The sequence below is a fragment of the Cyprinodon variegatus genome, unplaced genomic scaffold (genome assembly GCF_000732505.1).
Source record: "Cyprinodon variegatus isolate N-32 unplaced genomic scaffold, C_variegatus-1.0 Scaffold12, whole genome shotgun sequence".
Classification (NCBI taxonomy): domain Eukaryota; kingdom Metazoa; phylum Chordata; class Actinopteri; order Cyprinodontiformes; family Cyprinodontidae; genus Cyprinodon; species Cyprinodon variegatus.
The window spans coordinates 2647837-2669291 of record NW_015150465.1 but is presented as its reverse complement, the minus strand read 5'-3'; the positions used below and the strand labels follow the sequence as shown (position 1 = coordinate 2669291).

Below are 21455 nucleotides of genomic sequence, written 5' to 3'. Positions count from 1 at the left end.
AAAGTGGTTGTTTTAGTACCTAATCTGCACAGTGGCAGCAATAAGTCTCTTTTAGCTAATGTCTACATTGCAAAGATGTATTTTTACAGCTGCGAGAGGTCCCTGACTTAGTTAAGCTTAGCTTAAGAAAGGCAGAAGTAGCTTAATTGCCAAAAGTGGAGTGATACCATGCAACAGTGACTCTAGGGAAATGTTATGAAATGGGTGGCACTTGCAAAGACAGAGGTGTGCAAGTGCCTTCCCAGTGAAGGCAACTGTCTCTCTTGCCGGTTGAAAAAGTAGAAACAAAAAAACACAAATGTTTAATAACATATGAATATATATAATAGCGCCAAAGTGAATACCGTAAATCCTCTAATATAAGCCAGATTCTATCAGCAGCTGGGTTTCTAATAATGGCCTGTCTGGCTGTCGGTGGAGGTAAATACTGACCGGACTCATATACAGGCAGGGGCTATAATTAGAACCAAAGATGTTTCTGGGCAGTCCTCAACAACTTGTGATAGTAACATACAAGTACCACAAGGGGGCAATGTTTGCTAACGAATCCACGCCATTAGCATTGGAAGGCCCATCCTTAGCGCAGACAGTGCTGCAGACAGGAGGTCGGCTTGTTTTTTTTTTTATGACCGAAATAGCGGAAAACAACTCGGGAAGTTTAACCAGCTTGAAGAGCGAGATGTGCGAGAACGGTAGGACCCTTTTTCCACCTGAATCTCCGTTCTTTTTCGCCGTCATGTCCCTCGGTTGTCGGACTACTCACCCCCACTTCCTCATCTCCTCGGTTGTATCTAGACCCACAGTGTATAGCGCAGACCACGCTTCAATGTTGAGCATAAATCAAAAATGTCTGCATCAAGCTCACTGTGACACACTGCTGCAGGAGTATAACCAGCCAGAAAATCGTTCTGATCTGAAAGACACATGATTACCGGTAGGTCTGGTGGTAACCAGGCAGCATTACAATGACAGAATTTCGTTGGCCTTCCTTGTTCTGAATTTCCCTTGAAATATATGATACTGGTAGCCTACTTCCACTTAGCCTGCCTCAAATTAAATTTCGCTGTGATTCCAGAAGTTTGCCATTTTTATTTTTTTTTACTTTTTTTCGTAAGTCAGTTTGGCCAATATTCCATTCTGTGTCTTTTTTTTTCTTTTTTCGTATTGCCGTGCAAAAAAATTGCAGCTGCTGGAAGATGTCTGAATAATGTTCTGTATACTGTTATGGTAACTGTACTTTTTCAATAAATGAACCTAGTATTTATAGGTTCAAAGAGACACAAAATCTTGTTTTTATTCATTCCACTGGTAGTCTGTTTTGATCAAATAGAAATGGAGGCCTGCCTCTAATTCTGGCCTCCTTCCCCTAATGTCCTGGACCAAGATGTACCTGAGTGAAATAAAGGCCCCGGCCTATATTAGAGGATTTATGGTATATCATAATGTATAATGCTATAGTTGGCTTGGTAAGGCTTCAAATCATTACAAAGAACCTTTATGTAGACTCTTCATTTTAAAAAATCAACAATACATTTAAGCCACCCCCACCCCAATGGCAAATTTAGAAGCAAAGTAATCAAAGTAATCTTTTAAAGTTACCAAGGTGTTTCTGTGGAGGAAGTTTAAGATGAGGGTGATGGTCTACCAATCTGCACATTTTAGATTAAATCACCAAAGATAAATCTAAGCCTATAAAAGTGTTAGAACAGTCCAGTCACGGTCAAGACGTAACTGCATCTGAGATCTGATGCTGTTAACAGATACTTATTATTTTATCTGACATAGATTGAGCTATACAGAAAGAAAGAATAAAAAAAAAATGGTAGGAATGTCCGTCTTTCTGTGCAGCCGTAATTTGAACTGGATCTACAAAGAACTGACTCATGATGAATGATGGAAACCTTCCACTTATACACTGCACCTTGTTTGTCTGGAATAAAATCCTATAAAATACCTATGCTGCCATTAAACCTAAGAAGTCAAAGAGAGCAAAGTGCAGCACATTATAAATGGGTTGAATAGATGTTTACCAGACTGACCTGGAGAGCGCTGTTGAGGAAGCAGCTGTTTTGTCCGGGTTCATTGCTCAGGCCTTTGCTGGGCGCAATAGAGTTCATGGTTCTCGGGGTGACCAGCCCCTGCACCCCGGCAGCCGCTCCACCACCGGAGGCAAAATAGTTCCTCTTCCACGACATCACTACCTGGATGTCCCTGTTTCCTGAAGAATGCAGGAAAAGGACGGGGCAAAAGACCAAGCAAAGCTTCTATGTCACTCCCATGAGAGAGAAAGACGGAGAATAGGAAAAAGGCAGAGCAGGAGAATAGAGTAAAAGTAGGAGGTAAGAGGCGGCTGTGGACTAAAGAGATGCAAGATGTCTTGGATAGGGATTTGGACCCCATACAACCCTCCCACTGTCCAGCCGTGTTTTTTTTCTTCTGAAGTGGTCCACTTATGTTTGCCAGGGATTGTGTTGTTTTGCTGTTTTTAGCTCCATGGATTTAGAAGTCTGAGTTTGAAGCCATGGGAGCAGTTCCAATTTATCCTTTGGCAGATTCTCTCAGAAAGAAGTGGTTCTGACAGCAATGCTGCTCTCATGTGGGCATCCCTGTGGTTTCTTCTCCTCTTTCACTTTATCTGGAAGACACAAAGACCAATCTGTTAGGACTCAAAACCCCAAGCAAACAGCCACATACTGAGTTCCTACAATCCCCAATTCTCAAAAGAAAAACTAAAGTTCACTGATAAAAAGAACAACAACAAAAAAAAAAAACATATGTTGTTACTCCTAGGTGTTTGGTTAAAAACTCCACCAGCTGTGGAGAATTGGTCTTTTCTGCTTTCAAAGAAGGTGATAACCAAACTGTTTGTTTGGACCATTCAACCAGAAAAAAGAAGAGAGTATGAACATGATCCATCACTATTTAACATGTAAACAAATACAACATGCTGCTTATGTTAAGTCCCTCTCACACCTTGATGGTTTAGACTAACGCGTGCCTGCCGTACGAAATATCTGGCAAAAAAGCTGGCATGCATTGGATAAGTTATGGGTATGTTTTGTATAAGTTATGAGCACGCTGAAGTGCGCTGAAACACGCTCACAATGAGCTCAAAATTTATTGACGTTCCGCCAGCGTATGCCATACGTGGGTCATCAGTTCAGAGGAATAGTCAGAACATTTTTATAAGGGTGGCCAGGCAATAAACAATGTACAGTGAGGGGTGGCCGAAAGCGAATAGGCACCAGAACCTCAGGGTCAATCTACACTGTTCCAACAGGAAAATTAACAAGCAAAACATCCATATTTTCTAAATAAAGAAAAACTATACTTTCCTAGAGCCTTTGCTAACAAATAGATGCATATATCTAAACATCTGTAATTTGATTTAATAAAGGTATATCACTTTCAGCTTTGAGTTAATCTTTGCGTAAATCTTTTCCATTATCATTACTTACCTACTCGTATCAATAAAGATTCTGCATAAAATTGATATTATATTGATATTATATATATTTGATAAGTTTCTATTAAATTTGTTATTTATGATTTCACTGAAGACTCCTAGGTGACTTGCAGAGACACATCATTTTCTCTTTACCCCATATAACACAAAGTCTAGTTCTGAAAAGAGCATGAATTCTGTACTTATCATCTTTGTTAGTATATTGAATATGTATAATTAACCACAAAAAATGTAAATGTTTTGAATATTCCACTTGAGAGTATTACTGCTGCCACCATCTGTATTAGAGGCAAATCAATGGTAGGGGTGGCCTCAGGGGTGGCCAATGATTGCCTAAGTGTGGCCATGGCCACCCCTGGCCCCCCATCTAGCTTCCCCCTGCATAAGTTACAGGTAAGTTATCTGATCTGATCCGGCGCCTCGAGCAGCGATGCACCTGAGGGGAGCAGCTTTAACTGATGCTTCGTAATAATGCTTGTGCATCATGTTTTGAAACTGCAAAGCTTTGTCTTAAGTGGAAAATCAAACGCGCATCTAAGCAGCACAGCGTTCACAGACCAGTGTGAAGCATTCACGAGCGTCAGATAGATATGGTGCATTCATGAATGTGGGACATGTCATACTTACAAGGAAAGAGATATAAACAGAACAGAACTTAACTCATACAATAATGTTTTTATTCAGAAACAGTGTGGGCTTTCTTACAATACTGAATGGCGAGAGCGTTTAGGTAACATGGAGACACAGACCAACAGGGCCTCCCTCATCCTTGGCGCTATCTCAAAGAATTTTTCAAAATGGTCGTAAAATTGAGCTTTCAGTTCATATAGTGGGATCTGGCTGGGTTTTTTTTTTTTTTTTTTTTTTAAGGTTACTTTATACTTTTATACTTTAAGTAGTTTTTGGAGCACATATTTTTTCACTTTTACTTGAGTAAAAGTTGAAGTATCAAGTATCAACTAGAGTGTTTTTAAACTGCAGTATCTATACTTCTACTTAAGTAACAAATGTGTGTACTTTTGACACCACTGTGCATAAACTAGACAAAGCACACTCTATTCAGAGACCCCAGGCAGAATATAAACCAAATACCTTTATAATGCTTTTTGATGATTGGATCATGGTTCAGAATCAGAATCAGAAATACTTTAATAATCCCAGAGGGAAATTACTTACCGGTATGTTATATTCAATACATGGTTGTACTGAATAAAACCAACAAACTTCCTAGTTAACTTTTTACAAGGACACATCAGGAACAGAAATACAGAGAACCCAAACATATAGTTATATTACCCCGTAATACATAAGATAAATATTGTCCATGAAACTCAAGTCCAAGATCTTAAGTCCTTGGTAAGTCTTGAGTCTGAAACACAAATTGAGTTTAAGCTGCAGGCCCAAATCTCCATTTCTGGTGTTTGCTGACTGGTTGCTTGCTTAGGTTCATCTTAGCTATTTACTGTCTAATATTTGGAGAATTAAAATAGATTATGCCAAAATGTGCAGGCAAACAAATACATGTGCAATAAGCTGCTGTATCATGATTGATCTACAAAGATTGCAGGAGCAAAAAGTTAAAAAGTGGCAATAGCTCTGTAACGTCATATTTAAATGACTAATTGGCGTTCGAAGTTTGAGAGGGTCGTGAAAAAAAGGATGAAATTCTAAGCCATGAAGTTGGGTTTAATAATGGTTATATTTAAAGAAAATTAAAAAGTAGTATTGTAATGTTCAATATTGTGTTACCAACTCCTTCTAATACCTGCTTATTTAAAACAGTTGCAAACCAAAGGTGAACCAAACATAATTTAATAAAATACAACTTACAACCCTCCTACTTCAAGTTAGAGTTGTGCATACTGTACTTTGAGGGCACTCATCACAGCCCCCACCCCCAGCAATTCATCTCGAATGCTTTTGTCTGTTATATCACTTTTTAAGCGGTCCTCATGGACCATATGAGGAGCTTATGGTGGGTCATGCATGCTAGAACTCTGATCAAACATGGGGAGGAAAACAGGCAAGCGAATGTTTGCATAACATTATCTAAGAGGTACTTGTATCTGTCTGTCTGTCTGTCTGTCCATTTGTCCATCCAACTGACAAATCTCAATTGCCAGAGGATTTATGGAGGGATTTGGCTGGCATGCCCCTGTGTGCCACTTTTCCTTCACAACACAACATCCCCAGCCTCCGTCTCAGCAGCATACTTGCATGCACGCCTGTTCCCCTCTGAGTCTGTGCGGCGTGTGTGATCACACTTCCTATCTCAGACTTTAGCCTACAGCCTCTCACAACTAAGATCTCAGCGGTGAGATCTCCTGACTGCTGTTTATGCGGACTGTGTAAGTGTCTGTGTGTTTGATACATATGTGTTGTACGCGCCTACATCTTTGACTAGTTACCATGGAAATAGGCCAAGCAGCAGGCATGTGGGGGGAAAAGCTGAACCATGTGATTTAACAGAGACACACACTGTGCTGAACTGGCTGGGAGAGCACACGCAAACACTCTGTTGCATGCTGGGCTGGCGGGCAATGATGATGATGTGTATTGATGTAGGAGACTTCCTGGAAGCCAGAGTGAGTCAAGGCACAAGTCAATCACATTCCCTGACTCTGCTCTGGATGGCTGGGATGCAGCCCAGGCAGCAGCCACATATTGAAGAGATTTTCCCCGTGTAATGTGGTGGAGAGGACACTGCTCGTACATTTGCTCACTAAGTTTATCCACTCTGTGTGTTCTAATGGAGCAACCTGTAGCAATCAGCCCCAGAGCCTGTTTAAGCGTTGGTTTCTTTATAAAATACTGCAAGGCCATCAGAAGAGGAGTTGAAAATAAACTATATTCAACAGATTGGCTTTTCTATAAAATATAATTAAAAAATATTTCAATACAAATTAAGCTGAATTTAATCAATCTAAACGAAACAAAGAAAATAAAATACATCTAAATTAATGAAAAATAAATGAATAAAAATCAATTTATTTTAGGTAAAAGTTAAAATGACCAAGCTTAAATGACATAAAATATAATACCATATAACTAAACCCCCCCCAAACAACTTGATATAAATGATCAAAGTTAAATAACCTAAATAATCTTAACTCCACTGTATCTAAATAGGTAACATAAAATAAAAATAGAGTTGAAAAAATATCGATTGCATGAACCAGAATTTTAGGCCTTAGTATGCTGAAATAAAATGAACTAATTTAAATGAAAGCAAGTAATTATTTACAGTGGATAAAACCAAGTAAATTTAAAAGTAACAAAACTCCATCAGACTGAATCTGATAAAATATCCCTAAATGCTAAACTAAGTTGAACCAGTTAATTGTGTTTCAATGAGCATCAGCAGCACTAACATATTACAACGGTCATTTTCAAAAATGAAAAAAGAGAAAAAAAATAAGTTAAAAAAATCACGTGTTCTACTGTTGGTTTTTTTCAGGTCACCACGAGGTCAACTTTTCCCCATTAAGCTCCGAATTTAATCAAATTTATCACGCCTATTTTTTCAGTGCTACTTAATTTGTTGTTTGCTCCGATTTGGTTAAGATAAAATAATTTTTTGTTACGGCCAAAGACGTCACATCCCACAAATGTTAGTGCTGCGCTTGTCTCCCCTTATAAATTAATTGTAAAACATCACGTCACTCTTTGGACCTGCCACTTCCCCTGGAAACCCCTTATCATTTCCTGTCGAGGTATTGCTGTCGGCATTTCACAAAGAAAAGCACAGGTGAAACTATTCATCCCGGACCGCTGCTAAACTTTTCTCTATTAACAACTTTTGCATGGCCTTGGGAAGACCATACATTTTTGGAAAAGCCGCAAAAGCCCTGGAAAAAAGAGCCAACTTTGGTTCATCAAGAGCTGCGTCTACATGACGGTCGGATTCGGCAATACTTCTTTGTAACAGATACCACAGAAGACTGTTCCTCCCAAATCACACCCCTCCAGGTGTCACTGTTGTTTCCCAGTAGACAATTGGAATTCCCTAACAAGGACACTAACAAGGCCAGGTACTCTTTACTGTAATTCAACCAATAGGCTAAGAGAGACTCCCCCCACTTGAAGGCAAAGGGATGCGACCCTCTCGTCCACCGCAGTAAACTCCAACACAAGACGACTGAGCTGGAGGTTGAAAAGCAGACCTACTGCCGCCTTCCGTCTAGAAGACATTCCAGCCTCTCTCACGGAGTTGGGTTCCAGAGAAAAGGCAACGTGTGGAGGAGAGCCAGACTATTTCTAGCCGGTATTGCCCAACTCCCACACAAGCTCAGACTCTTTACCCCCTCAGCGAAGTGACATTCCACATCCCCAGAGCCACTTTAAGTGCCTCTGGATCAGATCACTGAAGCCTCTGCTCTTGACTGCTGCCCAATCGTTTCTCCTATTTTATGATTTTGTACATTCTTTATTTTCGTTTATTATTTTTTCTTTTGCGATTATTCATTCATTATTTTCATAATTTCTTTTTTTTTACTTTTGTTCATAGCATTTTGAGATAGACTACCTACATGAGGTGTACTATAAATATTGCTAAGTATTATTACAATCATTTTCAAAATAATTATCATTACCCTCGATTATGTAGCTTAGTATCTCATCATTATTTTACAGTTGCTCTGAAATTAACTGTAGAACACTCAATCTGCTCAATAAATCAACTTGTTTAGCTTTAGTTTTGTCTTAACACTTATGCAGAAATCTTTGAAGATCAACCACAACAAGCTCAGTTATTGCACGTTCAAAGAAATTATAAATTAATGTGCAATAAATGGGTTTAAAAAAGAAAATCCAGATTTTCCAAAAATGTAAATTCAGTAAACAAAAAAGAATTATTCATGTATTGTTTTAATATTTCAATCAGCCCTACATGTTTCATAACTTGTGGTCTTAAACAGCTGCAAAGACTTCAAGCAACTCCAATGCCTGATAATGTTGTTCAAAATAACAGACGACCTTGAAAAATTCTCCAACTGTAAGAGGACACATTGTCTCTTACAGTATTCTGTATATAGAACAGAATTTTGCCTTTAGGATTCATGGGTTTTTTTAGATGTTAGATGCAAGACAACACATTCCTACCCAAAGATTTAATGTGGTTAAGTAGAAGTCAGCAACTTTTATCATCTCAATATCTTTATCTGTCATCTTTTTGTTATCGACACATCTTCCCGGGCTCTACTGAGCTGATGTGGAGAAATTCATAAGGGACAGAATCCAGCACTTGTCTGTATGATCCAACAAGCTTTGTTTTTCCCTTTCAATGTTACCCAACAAAGGGCTTCAAGTTAATATTTGGATTTAAAAAAAATATATATTCTTTGACATTCATCTGTCTGTCTAGATCTCCATCAAATTAACTTTTAGCAAACGATAAGGTTGTGACAGATGGATCAAAGCTATTCTCAACTTGTTCCATGATTTCACAAACGCAGGTAGGAGAGATTGACCAATCTAGCTTGTTTTAAGGCGGATGCCTATACAGATTATTTTGATTTATTTACTGATATCATTTATCAATCTGACTGATATGTGCTGCTGATTTTAGGGGGAAGATTCTTTTAGTCAATATTGCTTTTCTTCCTCTATTCACAAGACAAAAATGTCAAAATGATAACAAATGTTACCAAACTCTTAATTTAAACAAAAATATATATTTATTAACAATTAAAACAAGATATATAATCAAAGGATAACACATGTAGAGTGCAGCAATACATGCACTTTATGTGAACTTAATGCATTATTGAAACGATGTAGGCATCCACATATCAGCCAATGGCAACACAAGAAAAAAATGCAAAGATTGTCTATCTTTGGCTGGTAAGATAAGATAGATCATCTAAGCAGTTCTGAAATTATAGCTTGATTTGTTAGGCTTAGCTTGAAAAGCTATCCAGTCTAACCTGGCCTCATCTATTCCCCTGGAAACCTTAGAAACTTGTGGTAACACCAGAATTGTTTTAATTCAGCCACAATGAAGGCTTTTCAAGCATGATGGCCAGTGCAATGTCACGTTACAGTATCTCAAACATGTCTAAATTCAGACTTTTATCAGGCCTATCCTATATTTTTATTTGGGTTCTTTTTGAGCCATGCAGAGTTGCACTGGCAGGTTTGTTTTTGGATCATGTTTCTGCCGCATAAACTAAGCATGCTTGAGCTGAACATCGCAAATGTATGGAGGGATATTTTCTTTACAATATACTGACAAAGAGCAGAGTTCAAGGTTTCATCAATAATGTTGAGTTGTTGTTCAAGTCTTGAAAAACTAAAGCAGTCCCAGACTAATTTGATTAAAGCTATGATTTTATTTTCCAAAGCCAGTTTGAGAACAGAAAAAAGGCCTCAACTAATTTTCAATCTGACAGACTCTCTCCAACCCTTACCTCCATATCTTGGCTTCAACTTTATTTGGCTCTACCTCTACAAACCTCATCTGCTCTCCAATACCCCTTTCACACCGGCTGAAAAACGCATTTCAAACTGGGAAAAATCAGCTTTTAGTGGCAGTGGGAATAGCTTGCTGACACGTGTCTACCCGGGTCAAATGACTCGGCAAGCAACCCGTGTTAAAATTGCTTCTGATGGAACTCCAGATCTGTGTTTACCTGCTAAATTATTTGACATTTGATAAACATGTTGCAGCACTGGTAAGAGGGATTCGGACAGAAAAAAGAGCTAAACAATAAAAAACACTGACTACTCTTTGGCTCCTGTCTATGTTGCTCTCCATTATTTACTTCCCTGATTTCTGTCACGCTGTCGACATCATCAACGCTCACCCAGCGTGATGCCGTCATTAGATAAACAGTGGTGGGGGACCCTCTCTACACAGCTTGCTAGTAGGGGTTCAGACTTGGTTTCTTAGTCAAATGGGAAAAGAGCCAAAAGCCAATTATTAGCGGGTCAACCCGGTTTAGCGGTTCAAGACACCTAAGAGGGCAATGGCATCCATAACTCTCCCTTTTAAGCTGCCTCATCATGGTTGAGTGTGTTTGCTTTCCAACAACCAGCTGCACCCCACCTCACTGGCCCTGGTCCACCTCCCACTCAATTTAGCTTCCTTCATCTTCAGTCCACCCCCACGGGTAAGACATCTCCATTCTCATAAATCGTCTCATTATATCATCATCAGCTATACTTAGTTTTACTTCTTCTACTGGGATATAAGAGCCAAAACATTTGTATTCATTCATGTCAGAAACTTTCGACTTGCCTCCTTGTCTCCTTGTGAGTCTCTCTAGGTTGAAATAATGAGAGACACATTTAAAAGATGTTCACCTCTTTCTTATTTGTCTAAAGAATATTTTTACAAAATATCTTGTACCATAAGGATAATTTGAAGCAATCTGGTACAAAATGTTCCCCTTGTTCTATTTGGTCAGCAATAGCACTGGCCTTTAAACTCTCTCACAGATGTAATTTCATGCTTTCTCTTTCTTAATCGTAAGCTATGACCTTAACTGAGGGAAATTAGGGCTGCAGTTCTTAAAATGTTAAAGTTGGTTCTTTTGTGACCTCTAGGATGAGTTGATGTTGTCTTGGACTCATTTTTGCAGGCTGGCTACTCCTGGGGGAAGTTTCAAATTGCCCCATTTTTCTTTATTTGTCTGTGATGGCTCTGATTGTGATTTTCTGGAGTCACAAAGCATTAGAAACTGCAATGGAACCCTTTTCTAGATTCATACCACTTTGTTTAGTCATGCGACTACTTACATCTAAACATGACCCATTGCTTATGGGACCTTTTAGCCTTCTTCATATTGTCAAACAGATTCTACCGGAGTGATTTTCTAAACACTAAAAATGTTACATTAGTATTGACAAGCAAATATTACGCCATTTGACATATGAATCATGTTGCATAAATTAAGATGCAGTCAGCAATTTGATCAAATCAACAAATATGTGAGAAGGGAAAAGGTACAGGTCATTTTTTTTTTTTTTGCCAGCTACTTCCAGCTAGATGTGCTACTTCATAGAATAATCAGCTTGACTTAAACCTTAAATTAGGAAAACAATACTTCAAAATTTGAAGTATTGGGTTTTAAGAGGTTAAATGCAACGGTTACCTAAACACAGAACTTTATATCCCTGACCAAAATGCAGATAAGATGCTCCTTAGATGGACTCCACAAGTAGTCCATCTCTTGGCGCTCTGACTTCAGCTGCAGTCCACGGCTTTTGAATCTCTCCAAAACTCAAAGTTAAGCCCTGTTCAACATCTCCTCAAGCCTACATTGTTTCCCTTTTCCTTCAACCAAAGCTTTTCCTTCTACTCAGCGTTTCTTTAATAATTTGGATAGCACACTATGCCTGTTTCTTTGGCACTGAACCTTCATGGTTTCATTTCCATGTGCGATGTGTCAGCAGTAAAGCTGTCAAGCAGGTATTCTTCCTCATAACCTTGTAGGCCATAAGATGATATTTCTGTATTAGAAATCATGTTTTTATTGATCTGATACAAGATTGATATTTCATGAGAAAACTCGTTTTAGAAGTTCTTTATTAGCTTCAAGGGTAATTTTCCAAATTAACAGAGATAAACAGTTATGTAATTAAACCTTTTTCAATTTCATCAATGGAAAATTTTACTTTTTTTCTAATTTACTGGGTTGCACCAGAATATATTTTAATCATAACACCCTAAAGGTTCACATCAGACTGCAGTAATTTGTCTCTTTGCTTTCTACTGCATCACAATGTTTAACAAAGAAGACCTTATTCGCCGACTGAACAACTGACCTCAGAGTTAGCTGAAAATAATCTGACACCATTTTAGATGATACTGTCACTGCCTTTCACTGTTCCTGCTGTGTGTCAGTGTGACTTGTGACATCAGTGTAAAGCAAGCTGTACAAAGAGCTGATACTGTCCCCAAGGACAATTGCCTGTCTCCATCCCACTCATGTAGCCATACAAGGGCTACAGTTCTAATACCTGTAAAAAAAAAAAAAACAACAACTTTATTTTAGTCATTCTTTCTTCTGTCCATTTTATCATTTTTCTTTTCTCATTCACTATTTCCACCTTGTCCTCCATTCATCTTTGTCTCATTCCTTCCAGTTTGCAAAAGCACACCACATGCATGCTCTGCTCTCTCATGCGTGCACACAGTGATTTCCCCATAACTGGGTTATGTGTAACCTCAAATAGCCTTTTTTGACAATAGGGAGAGCCCAGAGTTCATCCTCTCTTCTGCACCTCTGTTTTTTTTTACATCTAACCTGGTATAAAAAGTTATATATGTAGTAATTAGCAAAAAATAAATAAACAAATGGAGCCGACCACATGTGCCCTGGTTTCTAAGAGAGGATGGCTTCAAGGTCATGTTCCTGCTGAGACCCTGCAACACTGAAGTATATATGAGAGTGTGCTGGTATGCACACACAGTTGGACACCATAGCCTATAAGGAACCAATCATATCCATTTCATATGTCAACATCTAATCTTATTACCAAAAAACACAAAACAGGCTTAATATTAGGGCTATTACATAAGCACCCTCATTTACAATGCATTCTGGGAAACATGAGATACTTACAAACTTCCAGTTTAGGTCAGTGTAAAGTTAGAGGAGAGGGAAACAAGAGGAGAAGAGAAATAAAATGAAAGAAAAGGAAAATGCAGTAGGAGAAAATCATGATAGAATGGAAACTATAAAAGAAGAGTGGTAGAAAAAGAAAAGAGGAAAAATAAAAACAAAACAAGAGAGTAGACTTTTAATAAGGATAAGAATAAACAAACACAATTAAGATGCAGGAATCAGGATAGCAAGACTTTAAAAAGAGGCTACAAGTAAAAACTATGGATCTACAGTCTCTTGAGAAAGAGTATAAATTATAGGAAAAAGGAACAGCAGCCTGCTGAGTGTAAAGGTCACAGGAGATATGCTATGTAAGCATAGCCTTATTGTTCCCGGTGTTCTCACCTCATCCTATGTATGGCAGCTGAATCAGAGTCCAAAACATGTCAGCTCATCTAGGGCCTGGTCTACACAAAGATGAACACAGCATTTTTTCATAAACGGATTATAAAAAAACAAGTTGCATCCATGCAAATATACACAGCACCGATGAAGATGCTGCAGTTTATATGCCTGGCCTTTTGGTGGCACTGTGGCACAACAGAATTATACCCAAACTGCTGACTGAAATATGCGCAGGTGAGCACCATGGTGTTCAAGAGGCATGTGTGGGTTATAGGGGGTAGATTAAGCTAGGTCATTGTTAAAAAAAAAAAAAACTTGCGGCTCACTTGTACACACTGAAACAAATATTGATACTTGACCTATGCAAAAAAAAAAAAAAAACATATTTGTGGTTTCAACTAATCTCCTGTCTATGTGAAAGGGGCCTCAAATGTTAACAACCCTGATTGAAAACCCAATCAGGGATCAGTCACACATGAGCAGCACATTAGAAATGCCCTAAAGATTTAACTAACTAGTGAATGTTAGAGATTTCCATATCCTTTGCTTTAAAATGTTCAATTTTGTGGAAGTCTTTACAGATCAGAGTTCTTTTATTCCAACATAGAATTTAAAAGAAAGTGCGCCAAGACTAGCTCTATCCAACCAAATGCATTTATGATGTCATATGATCCCTTTTGCATACCCAGACCATGTTGGCTTCTGTGTAATGATGATATAAAAACGCCAGACAAATGCATGAGGACACACTTGTCAAAGCAATCTTTAAGTGCATCCCTCCTATGTGTACAAAAGGGAGAAAAGGCTGGATGTGCTGTCTCTATAGATTATCATGAACGCTAAGCCAAAGCTTAGAAGTTATAGAAATATAAGTGAGGACAAGAGCTGATGTGTTAATACAGTTAAACTATAATTAAACTCAAGGGACAGATGGGAGAGTTCAGTTGGTGTCTTGCCTTTTTGCACCTCCCTTTCTTCATGTGTTCAATACGTTTTCCCTGTGCTATTTAACTTTATTACAAACAACTTAATTTCTGACATCTATGGTATGGTTTCTTTGTATGTGTGGATTGCATGGATTATAACCAACATCTGCTCAGTGGTGCAGTGGATAGCACTGCTGCCTTGCAGCAAGAAGTGTTCTGGGTTCAATTCCTGGCCTGGGAGCTTTCTGCATGGAGTTTGCATATTCTCCCTAAACATGCGCGGGTTCTCCCTGGGTACTCTCGCCTCCTCCCACAGTCCAACAACATGACTGTTAAGTGGCTTCTCTAAATTATCCTTAGGTGTGAGTGTGTGCATGAATGGTTTTTTGTGTTGCCCTGCGATGGACTGGCGACCTGTCAGGTTGTATGCCGCCTCTTGCGCGTAGACAGCTGGAGATAGGCACCAGTGCCTCTCTAAACATTGCTTGGGATGAGCGTGATAGAAAATGGATGGATGGATCTGGTGAAATGTCATGTCAATAGCACCTCTAGAAGTATATTTACTGAGAAAAATGGTGGGGAGTTCAATATAATCAACATGCTGAGTTAAAACTGGTTAGAAGCTTCTTTTATTTGATGACGATGTGAAACAACAGGAGTTGAGTTTGTTGCCCCCCATCAGAATTGCTGGGGAGCGATAGCAACTGTATGCAGCGACTTTGTCACTAGAATCATGGGTAGTATGAATGCACAATTGTACCTGAGTAAGGGCAACAAACATAGGGAAAGAATGTTAGATGTGAAAATTAGGTTCAAATATGGTGCCATACTATTGTTTCCTATTTTGCAAAAATTACAAGCAAATTTACAAACATGTATATGTGTAAAAACAAAAACAAAAAAAAAAACATAAATAGTGTTGACTTGAAGGGCATGGTATATGTGCAGGACACACTTTTCAGATTTTCATTACCAAAAAATAAATAAATAAAAGATGTATATTAATCTTCAAATTTAGATTATTCACCACGTTGCTTTGTTCTAACAAATAACATCCAGATAAAATCAGGAATGGCAGTGCTTTAAGCTTAAAATAAATAAATAACGCCATGAGGCACAGTGTATTGTGTGAACAGGTCGGCTAATTTCTGCTTCATTTCTACAAACCTAAGCTTAGGGGAATTAAAAACCTAAATGTCGAGCCGACATTTGAGCTCATTTTGAAGGGCGAAGGTGTTGTGTGTCTGCGCGCGTGTGCGTATTCATCGTATTGTGGGGACATCTCTCGGTTTAAGACCCACGTTGTCTGCTTCACAAAGAGACCCTTCAGCTTAAAAAAAAGAAAGCAATTTTCTAATGAAAATGATGTCAGTATCAATTTTATTTATTTATCTATCTATCTATTTTGAGTACTCACGTGTGCGCACGAGGCACACGCCTGTGCCACCATACCTATAATGTGATGGAGCTGTTGGCTGTGCCACAGTCATTAATCAGGCGGATCAAAACCCGCAACTTTAAATTACAGTCGCCCCCCCACTGGAGGGGGAAGAGTAGGGGGGTAAGCTGCTGGGATCTCCCGAAAATCCATCAACAAGTCCGGAAACAGTCCTGTCCAAACTGTCCAACGCGCAGATCAGGGTCAGCAGACCAGAGCGCGTGGCTGATATGATGGAACATTCTGAACTGTAACACCTGTAACTGTTAAAGCCTGTCATAGAGGGAATTAGTTATGTTACAACATTCACCACCTGACTGAACAATAACAGAGAGCAGCTGACTGGGGATAAAAGCTGCCCTGCTGATAAAGATGCTGATGCTGCTGACAGTGGTGTTAGTCAGCATATTAGAGATGATGGAGGAAAAACATGACAGCCATCCTTAGAGCGCACATCTGGAGCACATCACACACATCTGGAAGATGCAATGTAAAGATCATAGGGAGACAAACAGATCTACTCTGTCCCTTCAAGTCAATTTTAGAGTCGCCTTCAGGAGATCTGATTTCCTCCAGAACACGTTGAGCAGATTTTACTCACCCCGGCTGCTGTCGCCGCCAGTGCGCAGCGCATCCGATCGCGTGTCCTACCGTGTGATCAGACGGAAGAGAGGGCGAGCCGTGGGCGCATCCAGTCCCCCCTCCTCCTTTCTCAGTCCACCACCAGCGCCATCCAGTCGCGCTACGCCGCTCTCGCGATACCGCGCCATCGGCTCCTACCAGCTGAGCTTGACGGGGTGACGTACCCCAGATTGTTGTGGCTCGACGGCGCCGCCATCCGGGCGAAATTTTTTTTTATCATTATTAGCTTTTTTTAACCTTTAGATTTAAAGGTAAAATTTCTAATTTGATGCATGGCTAAAAGCAAGTTCACACGTCTGCATATCAAATGGATTTTTCAAACTTTACAATATGTCTTATTTGCTACACAAAAAAAAAGCATATGACATTTATTTTTATTAAAAATATACAATAAATGAAACTTAAAACTAAGATTTAAACCTAAAAGGAAAAACCTTACGTGTTTATTCTATTTCAATACCCTTTATTGCAAATCAGCCATTTTTCACTAAAATGAAACACAACAACAAAAAAAAAGTTTTTGTTTTACAATGGAGATCCTTTTTGGTCAAATGCACAATAAAGTAGTATAAAAAAAACCCTCATGGGAATTAAAAGGAATCAAACTTAGTTAAAATTAATTGCTATTTTTTAACCTTACATTTAACCAAGTTAGTCTCATTACAATTTAAAATCTCTTTTGCAAGAGAGACTTGTCAAAGAGGGCAGCTGTCAGGGTTTGGTTGTGGTTAGAGGACCCAAATGCAGAGGCAGGGAGGCAGAGGTGAGTTTTTGTAGATTTAATGGAATGTTGACAAGCAACTGAGCGAGGAATCCAAAAATCCAACATGAAAAAATGTAAAACAAACCAGAACCATAGAGAAATCAGGGGAACAGCACATGGGGTCAGGAAAAGGCAAGGAGAGACAAGGTAAGATGTGAGGAACTGAGGACTGAGGAACTGCACAAGGAGAGTATTTTATGGGAGAATGAACAAAGAGAGGACTAGAGAGCTGATTGGGAGCAGGTATGAAGAGAGGAGTCTAGAAAGGAGCTAAGGAAAAGAAGAAAAAACACAGGAGGGTGATGAATAAAAACCTAAGAACTCAAATATATCCAGAAAATTCAACAAAATATGAATTAAACCAATAAAACTTGAAAACATGGATCAAAGTAGTAAACATAACAGAACCAAGACTGTGACAGCAGCAGCATATTAATCACAACAGATACAATTTTAATTTAAAATCCAAGACATTACAATTCTCCAAAAACTACCACCTAAAACATTTACACATAGACATTATTGATTGCAAAGTTTAAAAAAGTGTTTTGAATTATTCAGTTAAAATCAATTTTTGCCACTCATATGTTCCTTTCGGGTATCAGTTTATCCCTCTTATGGTGCCAGCTAACAACATCCAATCAGAATCTAAACTTAGAGCTTTCCACTTAATGAGGGCCCTTTTTAGTGGCCACAGCACTAACTTTTGCTCCAAAAAATATACACATCTCCATTAAAATGCTAGATTGTTGAAAGTAGAAAGTAGTCAGGCATGGACTGGCTAGTGATATAAACAAACTTGATCGATCAGAGTTACATAAATAACAGTTGATTTATCAAAGGGGGGCAATAATATATAATAGGGTCGGGTTGGTTTGATTTGCACTGTTAAATAAAATCATAATTAGAATATTGCTTTCATTTTCTATATTACAGTTTGTTTAAGAAATGAAATCAGAGTATGCAGATAAAAAAAAGCAAAATATACGAGAGGCGTGCAATAAGCAATGCTCCTGGCCCATTCCCAGATGTTTGATCGAGCTGAAATTTTGCATGTGAAGTATTTCAAATCTCTATAGATTAAATAGCAAATTACAGCTCTGAACTAATTGTGGTTTCTGATTTACTGGTGTTAAAACCGAGTCAAGTCTGAGTTTTTTGCATTTGAAAGGACGCACACAATGGGAGACTTTTGATCAAATGAAAGTAACTTATAGTGATAATGTCCCATCATATAATGGGCATCATCACCATAAGTTATTTTAATTTCATCAAAAGTCTCCCGTGGTGTGAGTCCTTTCACATAGAAAACCCCGATCACTGCTCGACACTCAACAGGCTCCATTTCGGACTTTACTCAGTTCAAACACATGTAAGTCAGAAACCATAAACAGTTCAGACATGTGATTTGCTACTTAATCTATAGAGATTTAAATAACGCCACATGCAAAATTTCAGCTCAATCAAACATCTGGAAGTGGGTCAGGGGCATTACTTATTGAACGCCCCTCGTAGATAAAGAAAAATATGTTAGAGTAGCCTGAGTCAGAGCAGACCTTCCAACTATGAGTTTGTTTCCAGTGAACAAAATGCAAAACATTGAACAGCAGTTGCTTCCTGTTAACACACAATATACTGTAACCATCCTACTTGTATGTTTAATCAAGCATACATTTTAAGTATTATTGCAGAAGATTTATGCATGAGTTATTATGTGTTAATGATATATACTGCAACATCTTTTAAAGTCTAATGAAAACATTCAAGCCTGAATTTTTAGATTTAAAAATGTTATGTATTATAACTTAGATTAATGAATGATTTGATCCTTGTTTCTAAAATGTCACCTTTTTCTGTTTTACTTACTGACTCACTAAGGTGGATTGGTTAACGCAGCACTGTATCCCATGATGAAGCCATAGCTGTTGTTCCAAGGTTCACCAGTTCATTCCATGCATATAAGCAATCCATACTGGCTTCTTTGTATTGATCAAACTGATTTACCACATAACTAGATGGCATAAGGTCAAAGCTGTCGAAGGAGCATCCATGTTGAATGCACAGAAGAGGTCCAAAGTGTGCGGTCTCCCTTTAAAGGTTATCATGAAAGTTTAATCTATTCTTATAATTTATAGAAACATTCATTTTAGAATTTTCATTTCACTATAAATAAGGAAAAAGATTAATCTGGAATTATAATATCTGACAGATTAAATCCTATTTTTTGTTCCTCTGGTATTTTATTAAGTGTTTATTGGAATTGCTCTGTAAAATCCAATAACACCTTGTCAATGTAATGTGTTTTTATGATTTATTTGATTAAATCTGGCATCTTTTTACTAACGTGAGAACATTTCAGGGATCCAAATACTTACTCCGAGACACACTCATGCACCTATTAGTTGAAGCATGGAATTACTTTGTTACTGATATCATAAGGATATTCATTGATTTAAACAACACTAATAGACATCAGAACCAGTTCAGGGCTAATCTACACTAATCACCCTTTTCAAACAAGAAAATTAACTAGCGCAACATCAGTATTTTCCATATAAATCATTGAAGACTGTCTAGATTTTCATGAGCACCTTGCTAATACAGCAAGTATGAATACATTAATATATATTTTATGCTGTCTAAATGAATCATTTATGGTTCAATGTAATATATTACCTGCATAATGTATTATCTCTAACTACATAAAAGACATCTACATGATGTGCAGACACATGGCTTTCTCTTCTCCCCCATAACACACAACAAGTAGTTCAGAAAAGAGCATGAATTTTATATTTTTCAATGTTAATGTTAGTATATTGGTATGAATAATCAGTACGTTTTTACAGGGGAATTGTTTGTTCCAGAAGTAGTGAATTACAAGCATGTGGCAAAAGCAAATCACCTGGTGCACTAATGCATCAAGTTGAAAACTACCAAAAAAAAAAAGAATGGAAACTCAATGCATCAGAAAAATATTGTTTTGTGAAAATATTACTATAAGCAAAAAGTACACATTAAGCTTGTATAGCTCAACTAACTTAATACTTTTGAAGAGACTTGCATTCATAGAGAGATATAAGACCCTTTTAGGAAACCAGCATTAGAGCTCATTTAGTTACAGGGCGCACCCAGTTTTGACCCCATACTACTTATTATATTTCCTTATTTAAAAAAATTGTTGGTACCCCTCGTTTGCTGTAACGTCACACCTGCTCAAAAGGTCCCGACCAAAAGGGGAAACCAAACTTTGGTTTGTCTTGGACTAGATGTAGCAGGTGTCAATAAATCCTCTGAATATGGTCGCTCGATTAAAACAAAAAGAAGTCAAAGTCTAAAGAAAAAATGTAATGAATATCAGGTGACCTGAGGAGATACACATTTGGACACAATTGTTTTGTGCTGCTCGAAAGAAAAATACACAGTGGTCACAGAAATAACTTAAATCTGACAAAACTCACAATAAATAGATAATTCAATACAATGCACAAATGAAAGTCAGACATTGCTTTTAAATATGCTTCAATAGAATGAATTAAAAAATAAACTCATGAATTAGTTCTGGACAAAAATAACGATGACTTAATGCTATCAAATGATTCCTATTACTGTCAATAAGACTTCTCCTCCTATCAGCAGGTATTTTGTCCCATTTTGTCGCGCTACGTCGGATTTCAATTCAGATGACCCCGATTCAATCCATCATTGTAGCTAAAGCTTCATCAGAGTCATCTCAACCGGTCCGGCAGAAGACCGCCATGTTGACTCTTCTGATTTATTTATTTTTTTTCCACGTTGCAAGAATTTGGAAAGTGCATTAGTCTTACTCGTGCAATATGCAACCTCTGGTAGCCACCATATGTATATTATTATATATATTATATATATTAAACCCTTAAAGATGGTCAAAAAACTTTTTCTTGCATTTTATTCTAATTTTTTTGGTATGGATATTAAATATAGTCTTAATCATTACTCTTTTAATAATCAAAATTGGAGGTTTACTGTGAGAAATTGTATTTATCTGAATTGACAGAACATAAGGCGGGGCTTGGGTTAAATGTCATAACACCTTGCCATATTGTGTGAAATCAGCTCTTTTATACCTATGAGGCCATGGCCCTCTGGCCTTATCTTTTTCAGCAGTTTTTCTCTTCACAGTCAGCTGTAACCTGCTGGCAGCGACACGCTGAAGACATCTGCTTCATATCTGTACCTGGAGACAAGCCAGCACCGGTTATACCGCCACAAATTATTCATAGAGCAG

At 38.0% G+C, this 21455-nt stretch overlaps 1 protein-coding gene across 3 annotated transcripts in view; it reads right to left on the bottom strand.

The window, feature by feature from the left end:
- LOC107088969 (inactive ubiquitin carboxyl-terminal hydrolase 54-like) overlaps positions 1–16502 on the bottom strand; it is a 94407-nt gene extending 77905 nt beyond the window's left edge. For 2 of the 3 annotated variants that reach the window (XR_001481410.1, XM_015381449.1), the window contains exons 1-2: positions 16385–16502; positions 2040–2635 (exon numbers count right to left, since the gene is read on the bottom strand). Coding sequence is in view for 2 of the 3 variants with exons in the window: in XM_015381449.1 (XP_015236935.1) it covers positions 2040–2195 (156 nt within the window). In the remaining variant the exon portion in view is untranslated. Of the gene's footprint in view, positions 1–2039; positions 2636–13419; positions 13482–16384 lie in introns of those variants that run through there. The other variant, XM_015381458.1, reaches the window with a different exon arrangement.
- Positions 16503–21455: the final 4953 nt, after the last annotated feature.